The sequence below is a fragment of the Carcharhinus amblyrhynchos genome, chromosome 4 (genome assembly GCF_965287045.1).
Source record: "Carcharhinus amblyrhynchos chromosome 4, sCarAmb.v2.hapA, whole genome shotgun sequence".
NCBI lineage: Eukaryota > Metazoa > Chordata > Chondrichthyes > Carcharhiniformes > Carcharhinidae > Carcharhinus > Carcharhinus amblyrhynchos.
The window spans coordinates 99,486,808-99,502,209 of NC_137327.1; the positions used below are offsets into that span (position 1 = coordinate 99,486,808).

Below are 15,402 nucleotides of genomic sequence, written 5' to 3' on the forward strand. Positions count from 1 at the left end.
CTCATTTGCTTGGTTAATGCACTATATAAATGCAATGTTAAAGGCAATAATAATAAATCCTACTGTTATACTTCACATTTAATACAGAAAATATTGTTGGTTAATGTTAAAGTACCTCAATTGACATTTTAATTACAAATAACCAAAAATATATAGATGGTAATAATCAATATCACAAATGATTGTGTGTAATAAATAAAGATTTGGATATATTCTGGAGAATTGAGTTCAGATGGGGCTATGCTCTAACTTCAAAACATTTACTTTTAAATGCTGTACAGCACTAAAAACAAGAAACCTTTTCAAATCCAATGCAGATGTGATTCAATGGTTAAACAATTTATTTTTACCATCTAATATAACGCAAAGTACAAGAGCAAAAGCTTCTTATACACAGCCACAATTTATATATAATTACAATTGTGATTAATACACTTTAGCAAGATTTTTTAATACATTTCCATTTTCTGCACTTTAAAACCTGGACAATGATCTGAATATGCATCCTCTCTGGGAACCTGGTGTGAGATAGGTGCAGTTTGCTTAGAGGCCAGTATTTCACATGAATCTTCTATTAGTGAGAAGACCATACTCCATAAACTATAGAGTCTATTGGAAAGCATTAGAGTGAAGAGTGTGGGCACAAGGCATGGGATGTAATAGTGAGCTACTGCAGTTATTACCCTGTTAATTAAGGACAGTTTATGACATCCATCTACACAACTGCTTGTAATGCCAAGTATGAAGAGAGAACACAAAAAGGAACCCAAGTATATATCTTGATAAAATAAATAGTCACTAAGTAACACTTGTTCCAGAAATCACATGCTAACTTAAACAAAGCCCTCCTTCTGTACATTTGCGCTTGTTAAAGACAAGGATGTGATAGCAAACGCAAGTTGCAGCACTAATGACAGCCCATTGAGCAGATTCCTTAGAAGTGGGTGTTCATTAACAGATTTGCCATAAAAACATCAAGCTAAAATACAAGCACAACATTTGTGAAAAACAGTGTTGTTTTAGCTCTAACTGAGAACACCCAGTTGCAAGAGGCTATATTTATACTTGATAATAGCTCTTAAAGAAATAATGTTTATAATCACAGGCTGATACTTTGATGCATCCCTCCCACCTTGTTAATCCTCCAGTGTTGATAGAAAACAGTATTTATGCCACATTTCTTACTGGACATGGATTAAGTGGAACCATTCTGCACAGCATTTTTATCCAACAATTGGCACAAGTGACCCAAGTGTTTGGCAATACAAATCAAATGAACAAAAACTCTTACATCCTTAGGCCTGATGAGATGTCAGCATTCGTGTCAATATAAACACTAGGAATTCAAACTGCCCAAGCACATAGTAGCTAGGAGCCTTACTAGTTCCATCTCAGTTGAGTTGGACATAAATCCACATCCCACACATCTGAGCAGTGTTCTTATCCACAGTCACCCATAAATAAATATATATAGTCTAATATATTTATTAAAAGCTGTGAAACCATGAGCCCCTGCATAATCCCCATCTATGAAAGATGGAAGTTCATATAAGGGGTAGGAACTTATGGTTTTACGACTTTAAAAGCCTGCTGCCTATGGGTCCAGAAACTGCATCCTAGAGGCTGCTCAAACTGTGGGTTTTATTAAAAACATTTAAACTGACACTTATTCCATCTGCAAAGGGATCAAAGCTGCATTAGTACACAATGTGAACCATAAAAAAAAATACCAAGAAGTCTGGCTGACAAAAACACTACATAGAGCAGCGTAACTAGTAACCATGGTACACAATCAGCATGGTATTTGCACCACTTCTGCTATGATTTGTTTCCTGGGATGTACTGTACATAAATACTGGCCACAACTGGCATAAACTTATTTACATTTTTACATTGGTCCAGTAAGGATTTCCATTAATTACAGCTCCATTTTACACATCCCTTTTGCTTAATACTGTGCCTCAGTTCTGAAGATATGCAACACTCATTCACTTTGCAAACTGTTGAGAAATGGAACAATTTAACATTGAGGTGGATAGATGGTCAACATCCCTGGATGTCCAGAGGAAGTGGTATTATCAGCTTCCATTCAGACAACTCAGGATGTTGCATTCTCAGATTTTACTGGGGTTAGGGAGGGGGCACCGAAGAAGAGAAAGAAAAGCAATCACAGTTGACTTAGTGCTACTCTAAAGGAGTGACAACAGGGGACTATCCCTGCACACAATTTTAGAAAGTGCTCAACAGGTTGATTCAAGTCACTCAAAATAATGCACTATATTAATTTAAAAAAGTTTAGAACAATTATTTCACAATCACTGAATACTCAAGAATAAAATATGGTTTGTATTTCAGTTGTAATGCAGTAACTCCTTCAATTAATATGAAAAGTATAAAAATGTCTGAAATAAGGCAAGCAGAAACCATAGCCTTTCAATGCATGGTATTCAGAAGCAGAAAAGATGAAATATTACACGCAGATCTCCAATAAAATCCTCGTGCCAGTGGTTAAAATTAGATTTCTTCATTTTTCCTTCCAATGAATAGAACTATGGCTCTTACTCATTTCTGACACAAGACGGCCATGAAAGACCTCCACATGCTGCTGACACAATGATATAAATGACAACCTGCAACACAAGATATTTAGTTGGCATTACAAAGTAGATTTCTCCTCCAATGTACATAACAGCACTCAGAACAGATGAACACCATACTGGAGAGAAAAGGCAGAGCAGGAAAGCATGTGCCAACATTACATGTCAAACAGAAACAAGTGTATATTTGGAAGTTACAGGATTGTGTAACTTCAATACACAAGTTCCACGACACTAATAATTTGTGAAGTTTGTGCAATATTAACTCATAGGTGCCTTTCAAAGAGATAGGCTTTCTTTCCTTAGTAAAAAAGGTCCCTGATAAAGAACTTTAAAAAAAAACTTTCAGTGAAGCACTAGTTGCCTCTACTGCTGGCCGTTAAGAGTGAATGGCAGTTCTTTGAAGAGCCCAGTGTTAGACCAAGAGCTGACAGTCGTAATGAACCAAAGGGCCTTTTCTCATCTTCTAATGCTCCTTGTTTTCAGTTGCAATATAAAAATCACAATCTATATTGATTACACCATAGGAAAGCCCAACATGTTGAATAGGTTATCAACTAGCATACAAATGGTTTAACAATGAATCAGTCTATTTGAAAAAGAAAAACAACAAGCAATCTCATAACGAGAAGGGCACAAATATAAGTGTACAAGAGTCATATGAAATAACTAGCATTTTGTGGAGGTTTGCACTTGAAGCAGGCAGTCTTTTGATGAGAGTTAATTCTTTAAATTTTCATCTACCCTCCAAACATTTTGAATGAGACTCTTGTGGAAATCCTACAGCCCACATTCAAAACAAATTGGATTTTAAGCCACAGACAGAAGGAAATTAAAATGAAAAAAAATCATGAAACTTGCAATATTTTGTGAATTACAATCTTTGGAAAACCTGAATTGCTAAACATCCAATGCAGCACTTTTGACTGATGGAAATTGACTGAAATACAGATTTATTTCTTGACTGTAAGTAATTCCTTGATAATTGTACAAATTAGGAGACTGAACCCATCGCTGTTTGTCAAAAATTAATTCCCTTTTCTCCACCAGCAACTCAATCTCTTTTACAAATTACAAAGAGGAAAGATGCATTAGTTTTGTAATGCAGCTGAGCAATCATTTTAAAACTTATTTGTCAAACATCATATACAAGGCCTAGGTAGAGCATTTTAAACAAATGAATTTCAGGTCAGAGAAGCATGGTCCAATATGCAAGTTCGCCACCTGTCTTAAAGGCTCCCATGCTGCAAAGACAGAAATATACTTACGATCGCTACAATGGCAATTATGATTGTAAGCTTGAGGTTTTTCATACACATCGCTCTGGCCAGGTTTCTGCTGGTGGTTTTAAATGTGACCGACTACAAAAAGAAATAAAAGCTGCATGTGATTCCAAGCTGAGCAGAAAAATGTAACATGAATGCTTTGGAGGAAGGATTTGGTTGGACAGATGATCTATTCACTACTTTTTCTTTTAGTGCTTGAAAAACCAAAGTAAGCCAATAAAACAACTATTTGCATAAAAAAACACATTTTACAAATCACTGACTTGTTTAAAGTGCAAGGAGACATCCAAAGTATTTCTGATACACAGTCAAAAAATTGGGTCGTCAATATTGGAATAAGTTCCCACAAACATCAGTGATAATGATCACAGAATTTGTTTTGCGATGTTGATTGAGGGATTGAATGTTGGGCAGGTGAGCAGGCCTTGGTTTAAAGTCTCATGCTAGAGATAGCACCTGAGTGCAGCACGCCCACAGTACCGCACTGGACTGTCAGTTCTGATTTTTGTACTCAAGTCCTGGAATAGGATTTGAATCTGGAATCTTGTGACTCAGTGCTAGCTAACCACAGCTGACAAAAAAAATTGAAAACGTACAAATAATACAGCAGACAGCTGCAGTCTCAAACACACTTCTCACCTCTTGTGTCTAGAGCAGGAATGCACTACAAAATAGATAAAAAATGTAAAAACTGACCAATTTAGTATACAGATAGATCATGCAGTTAGTAGTCTCAGAAGATAATTTGATTTCTGACAAAAACTTCCATGGGCCGAGGGAAAATTTGGAAAACTAGTATGATGTTTATACTTTCAGATGTTGGTTGGTCTCTATGGATTTGGTGGAAGGCAAAGTCACAGACAATTCTTGACACCTCAAGAAGCACAGGTTCCATCTCATTACATTGGCAGCTGACAAATAGACAAAGGCCACAAAAAGGATGTCATTATAGTTTGTCCTCCTCCATTCAAATGTAGGTTTTGAGGTGAAGAGTAATTTTACTGAGGAATTGAACACCTGAATTGAATAGAAAGTGGCCTCCACCCAATAAATGGACAGCACTGAATACACTCTCTCAAGAGCACTGGATACAATTCACTCAGTTGTGGCATGCACCTACCTGAGTGAATCATTTAAAAAACAATGTTTGCTTTGTGTTTTCAGTGCAAGATGGAAAAACACGATACTCACAGAATCCACTAGGTTCTCAGTTTTGTCGATCAACAACTCTAGTTTTTCTCCTCTTTGTGCCACCAAATCTACAGATTGCAAAATCACAAAGAAATCAAAGCAATTCATGAAATCAATTTTCAGGCTGAAATGTAATTTTATTCTTGCCCAGTGCATAACTTGCAACAACTTGTTTGTACTAACAACTTTCAGAACTATTCTTTAAAAATTGGATGTTTCCCATATTTAAGAACATAAGAACATAAGAAATAGGAGCAGGAGTAGGCCATCTGGCCCTTCGAGCCTGCCCCGCCATTCAATAAGATCATGGCTGATCTGTCGTGGCTCAGTTCCACTTTCCCGCCCTCTCCCCATAACCCTTAATCCCCTCTCTTATCAAAAACCCATCAACCCGCTTCTTAAAAATATTTAGCGAGGCAGCCTCCACCACTTCAACGGGCAGAGAATTCCAGAGATTCACCACCCTTTGAGTGAAGAAGTTCCTCCTCAACTCCGTTCTGAACCGCCCCCCCTTTATCTTGAGGCTGTGCCCCCTAGTCCTACTGTCTTTTTTGAGCGGGAAGAGTCTTTCCACCTCTATCCTATCCATCCCATTCATCATCTTATACGTCTCAATGAGATCTCCCCTCATTCTTCTAAACTCTAACGAGTACAAGCCTAGTTTATTCAGCCTCTCCTCATAGCTCAACCCCCTCAACTCCGGTATCAGCCTAGTAAACCTCCTCTGCACTCCCTCCAAAGCCAAAATATCCTTGCGCAGGTGCGGCGCCCAAAACTGCACACAGTACTCCAGCTGCGGCCTCACCAGTGCCCTATACAGCTGCAGCAAGACCTCCCTACTTTTATATTCAATCCCCCTCGCTATGAAGGCCAGCATCCCATTCGCCTTCCTGACCACCTGCTGCACCTGCAGGCTGGGTTTTTGCGACTCATGCACAAGGACCCCGAGGTCCCTCTGCACCGTCGCCTGCTGCAGTTTTTCGCCACGTAAGTAATAGTCCTTCCTACCATTCTTCCTACCAAAGTGGACCACCTCACACTTGCCAACATTAAATTCCATTTGCCATTTCCTGGCCCATTCGCCCAGCCTATCTAGATCCTTCTGCAGACTCTCCACACCCTCCGCACAATTTGCCTTTCCCCCAATCTTGGTGTCATCAGCAAATTTCGACACCCTACACTCGGTTCCCTCCTCCAGATCATCTATATAAATGGTAAATAGCTGAGGCCCCAGCACCGACCCCTGGGGCACCCCACTAGTCACCAACCGCCAATCTGAATAGCACCCATTGACCCCCACTCTCTGCCTCCTATTTGACAACCAATCCTCTATCCACGCTAACACCCTACCCCCAACTCCATGTCCTCTGACCTTCTGCAGTAACCTCTTGTGAGGTACCTTATCAAACGCCTTCTGAAAATCCAGAAAGACCACATCCACCGGCTCTCCTCTATCCACCGCCCTAGACACATCCTCATAGAACTCCAGTAAATTTGTCAGACACGACTTCCCTTTAATGAAACCGTGTTGCGTCTGCCCTATCAAGCAATTCCCTTCAAGATGCCTCGCAATTTCCTCCTTAATGACGGATTCTAACATTTTACCTACCACAGACGTTAAACTAACCGGCCTGTAATTCCCCGCCTTTTGCCTGGCACCCTTCTTAAACAACGGCGTAACATTAGCCGTTTAAAAACAATGTTACCGAATTTGGTTAGTGGTGGGAGAAGAGAGAAAGAGAAGAGGGCAGTGGCAAGGGAACATTAAGGTGCAGGACATGATAGAAAATGAAGTGGTGTGTGGCAGTAGAAAGATTTGGAAAAGGGTTTAAAACTTAATACATTGCTAGAAAGCAGAGTCAGTCAGGGTAGGAGAGGACCTCAAGTGTGCAGTGATGACAAGGCAGATTTTGTAAAATTGTAACATGGGTGTTTATCATCCTGGCATAGAAGGATGAGTAGCATGTAACAGCTGAGACACACCTGACCATGGAGGATTGAGAGAGAAGACAAGACTACAGTAGAGGAACCAGCAAGGGCAGAACATATCTGTTGGGATGAAAGGAAAGGCATTTTGAGGGAACAGAACAGTGTGAAGATGAATTTTGTTTTGAAACTTTGGGAATATGGTAGCATTGAGTAAAGGCTACTGCATGCACATGATTTAACTAAGCTGGAGAAAGTGATAAAAGACAGCCCATCTGCCGGAAGGATGGGATAAAAAGGTGTAAAAAGTGAAATATGCATACGTTAGTAATAAGAGGCCAATTGCAACTTGGAATTGTCAGAGAAGTGCCTCTCTTTCTCTCCCTGGATTTGGGGACAAATCTGCTAGGAAACAAGTCTCTTTCTCTGTAGGCTGTCATAAGATGTGTGTTTTTCCATATCTACCAAGAGGGACGAAAAGGCAACACCCATGTGAGCATATCTGTTTTTGAGCTGATTTTGAAGGAGGATGTATATCTATGGGAATATTTCTTGCATCAAAATTAGAGATAATTAGCTGTGAATTGATATATGTTTAAATATTTCAATTGGTAAAAGTTATCCTAATTCCTTTTATTACAAACTTTGTAAAGTTCCCAAGGGCGTCAATCGAATCATAACTGAAGCACAACACCTTATGCTTGCCTTAATGCCAAAAATCAAAAAGGCTAGGTCTAGGCCTAGGCTAACTTCACATCATACCTTGGAGTTTCTGATCTGGTCTATAACAGTAGTGAAATATTAGTGGACAATCTGAAAAGGAGGCAAATTCACGAGTGAACAAATGAGGGCATTTGTTGATGAGGTTTTCACTGGTACAGATGTTGGTGTTTAGGTAAGGGACGGAAGTTAGAGAAAATTGTCAGGAGTCAGCTAACGAGGTCACAAGAGATGGCAAAGTTGAGTTGGTCATGGATGGGACAGTTTATATAAAGGGGAGATTAAACAAGGCAGAGAAGTTGGATCAAATCTTGCATAACAAGCAGAAATTAGACAAAATGTCTATTTATGGTTTATTTTCCAAGCTGAACAAATCAAAAGGTACGTTTTAGAGTAGTTCCTCTTTCATATTTAATTTTCCTTGAAGTAGTCATGTTATCAATGACAGAAGTCATATGCTAGATCTGAGACACAAATGCACAAGTGACTAAAGGTCAGGCCCCTCATGGGTATTTAAGAATTACTATAAAGATGAAATAAAGAAAATTGCTTCAACCTTATAATTGTAGTCATAGACCTCACATTAATACAGATATTGCTTCACCTTGCATGAACCACTAATGCCTGTGATTAGGAACAAAAGTAAAGGACTAAGAGTACATAAAGCTTAAGCAAAATACTGTATTTGCTGTAAGTGTGAAAAGAATTCTCGAAACACTCAAATCAGACTGCATCTGTAGAGAAGATTAAAGTTTCAGACTGAACAAAAAAATTAACTGAAATGTTATCCTTACCTTCCATGTTGTCTGACCTTAAGCACTTCCAGCGTTTTGTATTTTTGTTTAAGCAAGCCAAAATCATACATAAACATGGAAGAATTTAAAATGAATTATAATCATACGATTGTTCTGACAGGTTCACAATCAACACTGGCGACATGCAATGATTAAAAAATAGGATTGATAGATACACTAAATACATTAGTATATCAGCATTGCGCCATATGGTTGGCATTATCAGGGAATCAACACAATAAGTTGTACAGCTCCCTTGGGACAGGTGTATTTCAGTGAGCTGTTACAAATTTTAGTGGTTACTTATAAACAGTCAACCTGAGAGAACTTGGTGTGCAATAATTAGAAAGAAAACTGGATTTTCAAAAATTAACTATATACATATCTCCATTTTATACGTACCAATATTTCGGACCATGATTCCTTTCAACTCATCTACTTGTGCTTGAGTCTCCGAAACTCGATCTGAATTCCTGTTTTCTGACAAGTATTTCTGAAATCATATGTGACAAGCTCAATATTTGCTATTTAAAGTAGTCAGATGCACACATGACATCCACGTAGGTCTATGTTCAAGCTGTTTATTCAGACACCCAACTGCAAAAGAGATCGAGCGACTGCTAGATTACAGTTTGAACTCAGCATTGCCTGTCTCCTTTGTTCTATGTTCAAGACTGTTTTACATAAAATTCCAGAATAATGTATGAATTTGTTCAGTGTGCTCGATGCACACTTAGGTCAGTAAAGTAAAAACTTCAAATGCAGGCTTTTCACACCTACTGTTACAGTAAACAATTATAGGATCATTGAGCAAATTCACAAACTGAGTCACGTCCTTATTTGAGACTATTTGCTGAAACAAAGCAAACTTGAAAGAGAGACTAAAGGTGGTCAATGATTGGGTGTATTCCAACAAAATTGTATACCATGCGTTTGGAATTTTTCCATCTATTAATGCCATCTATTCCTCACACCATCTCCCTTGTTAATATCAGAATCCTCATCTGCCATAGTTTATCATATCCTGTTGATATAACAGACTGACCATACTATTTTATTAACACACATTGTATGGGGCAGTTGAGCTATTAGACAGGAGGAAAAATAGAGCTAACAGTCACAGCAGAGAAATGATGATTCTCTTCACACTTTTTCCTGAAGGCATATACTGTTCTGGTCCAATAATACTATGGAGAAGGTCTCTGGTCCTGTTCTCCATGTGTAATGAGTCTCAGTACAAAAATCAACATAGAACAACAGTGAATAATGACTGTATCCTCATCTGTGCACATACTGAGAAAAATCAGTGGATAACATTCAAGAACCTGGGAACTCAGGTCACTGTTTTCCTTCCCAGATGTGCTGAGGCTATTCATAGAATTTCTATTGGCTGAACTTAGCAACATGTTCAGTGTTGATTTTAGTGGCAACTAAATAGAATATTCATAGAATTCATATTCAGTACCTGGGAAGGAAAACAATGACCCGAGTTCCTAGGTTCTTGAATGTTATCCACTGATTTCTCTCAGAATATGTGCATAGGTGAAGATAATTCTTATTCACTGATGTTCCATGTTGTTGAATACCATACTGAGACTCATTACACATGGAGATTATGGGCTTCAGATTACCAAAGCAGCGAGGAATTAACAGTTAAATTTATATATTTGAGTGACATAAAAGGGAGAGATTAATGTAAGAAAGTTTTGTACTAAAATGCAAATATGTTACGTATTAGAACTTTAGGGATTGAGGCAAAAGATACTGTCTGAATTAAGGCAAACTTGAAGATTACAAAATGCTTTTGTCAGAGAGCAGTGGTAAACAAAGTTGTGCAGGATGAAAAAGTTAAAATAGGAGCTGAACAGTTTCTGTATTTTTCTAACGAATACATGAAAGATATGTTTATCCAGTCTTTTAAGTCAGAGGAAAGGGGTTCTCTGAACACAACTGGCTTTGAGGTTCCTATATAATCATTTGCATTTACAGATCAAAAGTTACAACATACACACCATTTGTGCTGCCAACACATTGGAGAATTCACTGTTCATTGCATAAGGCAATGCTGTTTGTGCCCTTGAACCATATGTTGTTTGAAATCTTTTCTTTATTTCATTCAGAAAGGTAAATGCTCGTGATCGCTCAAAGTCCTTATGTGAAACAGGAAAAACAGAACAACTTAAGCTCTAGCAGTTGACAGATTTAAATTTTATAGGACTGTACAAATTAAACAGAAAAGGCACCAGAACAAATAACATGATAATTGGATAAAAGCAAATTACTGCAGATACTGGAGTCTGAAACCAAGAGAGAAAATGCCGGAAAATCTCAGCAGTGCTGGCAGCATCTGTAAGGAGAGCAAAAAGCTGATGTTGAGGCTAGATGACCCCATCTGAACTTGAAACATCAGCTCTTTTCTCACCTCAGATGCTGTCAGACCTGCTGTGATTTTCCAGCTTTTTTCTGTTTTAACATGATCCTTCCTCATCACCAACTGAGATTGGCCATCCTCTTCCTCCCCCAAATGTTATAACAAATCAGTCAAAAGATTTGAAATGCCTAGAATTTAAAATCTAGATTATCTGGATCAAAGTACATTCTTATAACATGCAAAGAAAGCCGTCAACATAAAGTCGATTCATTAAAAGCACAGACTTGGTTGTACAAAGTGCACTCATTTTTGGTTCTGCAAATTTTCACACCATGTTTAACCACATGCTCCTAATCCCCCAAAAGGTTACTTGTTTGGATTCCATACTTACATCATCTGTGATACACAGGTATATTATCCTCTCTTGACAAATATAATGAAATAAGTAACTGTGGAAAAGAAGAAATTGGTTAAAGTGCAAAAGCTAGTTAGGCAGAACAGTTCGCAATGATTCAAGCATGATCCAAGATAAACCATCTGCAGTGGACAATGGGAAGAAAATATTTTTTGAAACTGTTAACATTAGTTCATACATTTGTATTACAGCAACATCTGCAGGTGCTTTTATAGCTATATTCACAAATGCCTCAAGAGCAATTTGGAGCGCACACATTAATTTAAGCGGAGTGACTGAAGATGCAAATAGAGATAGGTTTTAGAATTTTGATAGCAGGAAGATGTAGAAAGCGTATTTTTTTTTAAGAGAAATGCTAGTAGGTAGAGATTTAACAGCTGAAATATCAATCTTTGAGGGAGAGAGTGGGAACAAACACTAATCTAGACTCATAAGGACATAACATAAGAAACAGGAGTAGGCCATCCAGCCCTTCGAGCCTGCCCCGCCATTCAATAAGATCATGGCTGATCTGTCGTGTCTCAGTTCCACATTCCTGCCCTCTCCCCATAACCCTTAATCCCCTCGCTTATCAAAAACCCATCAACCTGCGTCTTAAAAATATTTAGCGAGGCAGCCTCCACCACTTCAATGGGCAGAGAATTCCAGAGATTCATCACCCTTTGAGTGAAGAAGTTCCTCCTCAACTCCGTTCTAAACCCCCCCCCTCCCCCTTTATCTTGAGGCTGTGCCCCCTAGTCCTACTGTCCATTCTGGGCGGGAAGAGCCTCTCCACCTCTATCCTATCCATCCCATTCATCATCTTATTACGTCTCAATGAGATCTCCCCTCATTCTTCTAAACTCCGAGTACAAGCCTAGTTTATTCAGCCTCTCCTCATAGCTCAACCCCCTCAACTCCGGTATCAGCCTAGTAAACCTCAGGACAGAAAAGCTGGTTGAAGAATATCCAAATAGTTTGTGGTGAGCGAGGGGTTTATAAATTGATTCACTGGGGCACAAGGAACCAGTAGAGCCACTGGGGAAAGGGAGAGTCAATGAATTTGTAGAACTCACTGCAGGAGGAAACGAGACAATTTACATAAATGACGTTTATGCCAGGAGGAGGTGGTCATTGAGGGCACGCATGAGAAAAACTTTAGGTAATGTAGGGTTCAAAAGGTGGTTAACAATAAAGCAGATAACTTTCCAAATGTGGAAGTCAGTGGCCTTGGTGACAGAGCAGATGCAAACTTAGATCGAGTGCAATACAAATGTTGTGACACTGCAAGGGGTTAGATAACACTAACTCTATAAAATCAAAGCCGTCTTAAAAGCCACAAATGCATGCAATAAGATTGATCTTGTTTTTGTATCTTCACATTCTTCTTTGGAGAATATTGTGTAGTAGTGCATTGCTTAAAAATGCACTGCTTAAAAATGAAGCATTGTGAATACCTGGCTCACAAATCTATCCTGTTTCCACCACTGTTCCAGATTAACAAACTACTGAGTTTAAGTTACAAAACATAAGATGTTTTAAAACAAATTTATAAAGCATAAATGAGACTAAATGATGCAGTATAGTGCATCAATCCCTTCTCCTCTAGGTCCATGTTCAACTTCACCTGCGTGTGGATGAGAGTCTCACCTCCCAAATTTTTATGTAAAATTAATTTGGGCACATTGCATGTTACTCGAAGATACAGACAAGCTGAAATGGAAACCGTTACCTTGGTACAACAGGAGTACAACTTTTCCAACGTCAAAAAATACTATGAAGCAAAGTCAAGACAACTTTACTCAGCATCCAACAGTTATCATGACCTTTAAGTAAATAGGTGCTTAATTCACAATCCTTCAGTGTTAAGCAATGCACCTTGTTTTTGTGTTATCAAATCATGTCACCACTGCACTATATTCTCCAAAGAAGAATACAAAGATACAAAAACAAGTTCAATCTTAGTAGGCAAAAAAAATCTAGTTTCAGGTCACAACGAGGTTAGCTTACAGCAAAGAGATTTTGATCGAATGAACTGTTCAAGGAAAAATGTTAACGTACTGGAAAGAATAATTGACCACCTGAACAGTCTTCCCATATGTATTGTTGGTCCTAGTACTTACACAATTCCCAGATCCAAGATTTTGATACTTACTTTCCATGGGAATAGGTCAGTTTATTATTTTCTGATGGAATCTTTGATAGTATCTGTTCGGTCACTTCCAAAAAATTTCCTCCACACCAAGCATTCTTTGCAAGGATGGTAGTGCCTCTTGCAACTACTGCAAACAAGATAGCCATGGCTCCTCAAAGGTGCTATAAGGCAAAACTACTTTGCAGTTAATGTGCAATTACCATACTCCCGAATAAATACTCCCACATCTTACTGCATCTACTTTCACATGTGATAGAATTTTTTAAAAACAACTTGCCGCTTGATATCTATCCAGGTAAGCAAAGTGATGAACAGTCAGAGTCAAAACATTTGTGCATGCCACAAACTAGAATACAAAGTGCATACTATTGAACAGCAATACTTTTCTATACCAAAGAATATCCCAAACACGATGCACAAATGTATAATGTTCCAAACCAATTCAGATAAAAAACTTTAAACAAAAAAAAGGATGCCAGTTAAGGGAGATATTTGGGGATGCCAAAAATTTTGATCAGTGGTATGTTTTAAACCATGGCCTTTTACTGAACAGGCACAAGCGTAGCAACTAGGGAATTTTCACAGTATCTTCACTGCAGTTTGAATGTAAACTACTTATGACTAATAAATAAACTTTACTTTAACAGGTTCTTAAATGGGGAAAAGAGGAGAGTCTGGAGGTGTCAGGCACAATTCTAGAACTTGAGGTTAGGTAACTATAGGTACAGCTGAAATGTTCAGTAAAGGAAGGAAAGTACAAGAGAGGTTAAAACTAGTAGAAAGTTTGAGGAATTTTGTAGAACCAGGAGGTTGTTAGAAATAGAGATAGAACAGCATTGAAGGGCTTTAAACACTTTACTTTGACCAAGACTCCTTTGATAACCCAAAAGAGAAAGATTACTCTCCATTACAATTAGATAGCTCAGTTGGCTTAGACATCAGGCTTGTGACACAGAGCAACAGCATAGATTCAATTCCCATACCAGCTGAGGTTATTCATGAAGGCCCTCCTACTCAACCTTACTCCTCACCCAAGGTGTTATGATCTTCAGGTTAAATCAACAACAGTCTGCACTGCTCCTCAAAAGGGGAGAGCAGCCTATGATCATCTGGAAATATGAGGACTTTACTTTTGCTGCCTTAATATCAAGCTGCAATTGTACCTACGTTGATCATAAGCTCAAGATCAAGTAACAAAAAGTTACATTATAGAAAACAGGTACAATTGTATAAGTCTAATTACGTTGCTAGGGAAAAGTGAAAGAGGATTAGACATACGTAGCATATTCCCACTAAAACTAAAGTCATTTAATTAGATAAAAGGCACAATGCAATACTCACAAATACTTCCACCTACAGTGTCAGACCTATAATTATCAGTAGCTCACTTTTGCCTTACTCAGGCTGTCCGCTACGCCGCAAGTTTCAAAAGTCTAACAGGTCTTTTAACAAATCTCCCTTGATCTTTCGGGTGCCAGTTTCCTTGAACAATCAATCTGTATTTCGCTACGCGCAGTTAACTCGTTAGTTATAGTTTAGTGCTGGATCTTACAATTGGAATAAACGATGGGATTAATGGGCAGCTGAGAGGGATCTCTCTCCCCCGCCCCTAATCGACACCTGACTGAGTCACTAAGCTAAAGAAACATTCCCTAAACTGAAAGCTCAATTACAATATTGGACATTTTCATTGTGAAAGTAGACAGAATAAAGGAAACTCACGCCCTAAATAACACCACTAATTAACCGGGACTATCTCCCATCCTTTACCAGGCTCCTTACCTCCCCCCCGGGCCGCCTCCTCCTCCTCCCGTCCGAGGCCTTGTTATCCTCCAGCAGCTCCCTCCCACCTTCCCACACTTCCGGTCAGCTGGGCCCCGTTCACCGCGCAGGCCCCGATGGGCATGGTCTGTTCACACACTGCGCCTGCGCAGTTTGAGGCCGGCCCCGCACACTGCGCCTGCGCAA

The 15,402-nt window shown here is 38.9% G+C and overlaps 1 protein-coding gene across 2 annotated transcripts; it reads right to left on the minus strand.

Annotated features, from left to right (window-relative positions):
- Positions 1–318: 318 nt before the first annotated feature.
- Positions 319–15,299, minus strand: sybl1 (synaptobrevin-like 1). 2 transcript variants are annotated; one of them, XM_080187649.1, is made up of 8 exons: positions 15,217–15,299; positions 13,435–13,595; positions 11,277–11,334; positions 10,527–10,664; positions 8,917–9,007; positions 5,075–5,142; positions 3,866–3,958; positions 319–2,630 (listed from the first exon to the last, which is right to left on the minus strand). In XM_080187649.1, exons 2-8 carry the CDS (start codon positions 13,578–13,580, stop codon positions 2,559–2,561), a joined length of 666 nt encoding a protein of 221 aa, XP_080043775.1. In that variant the 5' UTR covers positions 13,581–13,595; positions 15,217–15,299; the 3' UTR covers positions 319–2,558. The 2 variants fall into 2 exon arrangements, with proteins under 2 accessions (XP_080043775.1, XP_080043776.1); XM_080187650.1 differs by lacking the exon at positions 15,217–15,299 and adding an exon at positions 15,157–15,176.
- Positions 15,300–15,402: the final 103 nt, after the last annotated feature.

Bases quoted from the DNA above. Each gene is read 5' to 3' on its own strand.
- sybl1 (XM_080187649.1), bottom strand. From the start codon at position 13,580: ATGGCTATCTTGTTTGCAGTAGTTGCAAGAGGCACTACCATCCTTGCA. The intron at 11,335-13,434 runs GTAAGTATCAAA...TCTTTTCCACAG, and splicing joins CTGACCTATTCCCATGGAAA to TTACTTATTTCATTATATTT. The intron at 2,631-3,865 runs GTAAGTATATTT...CTTGTGTTGCAG, and splicing joins TAATTGCCATTGTAGCGATC to GTTGTCATTTATATCATTGT.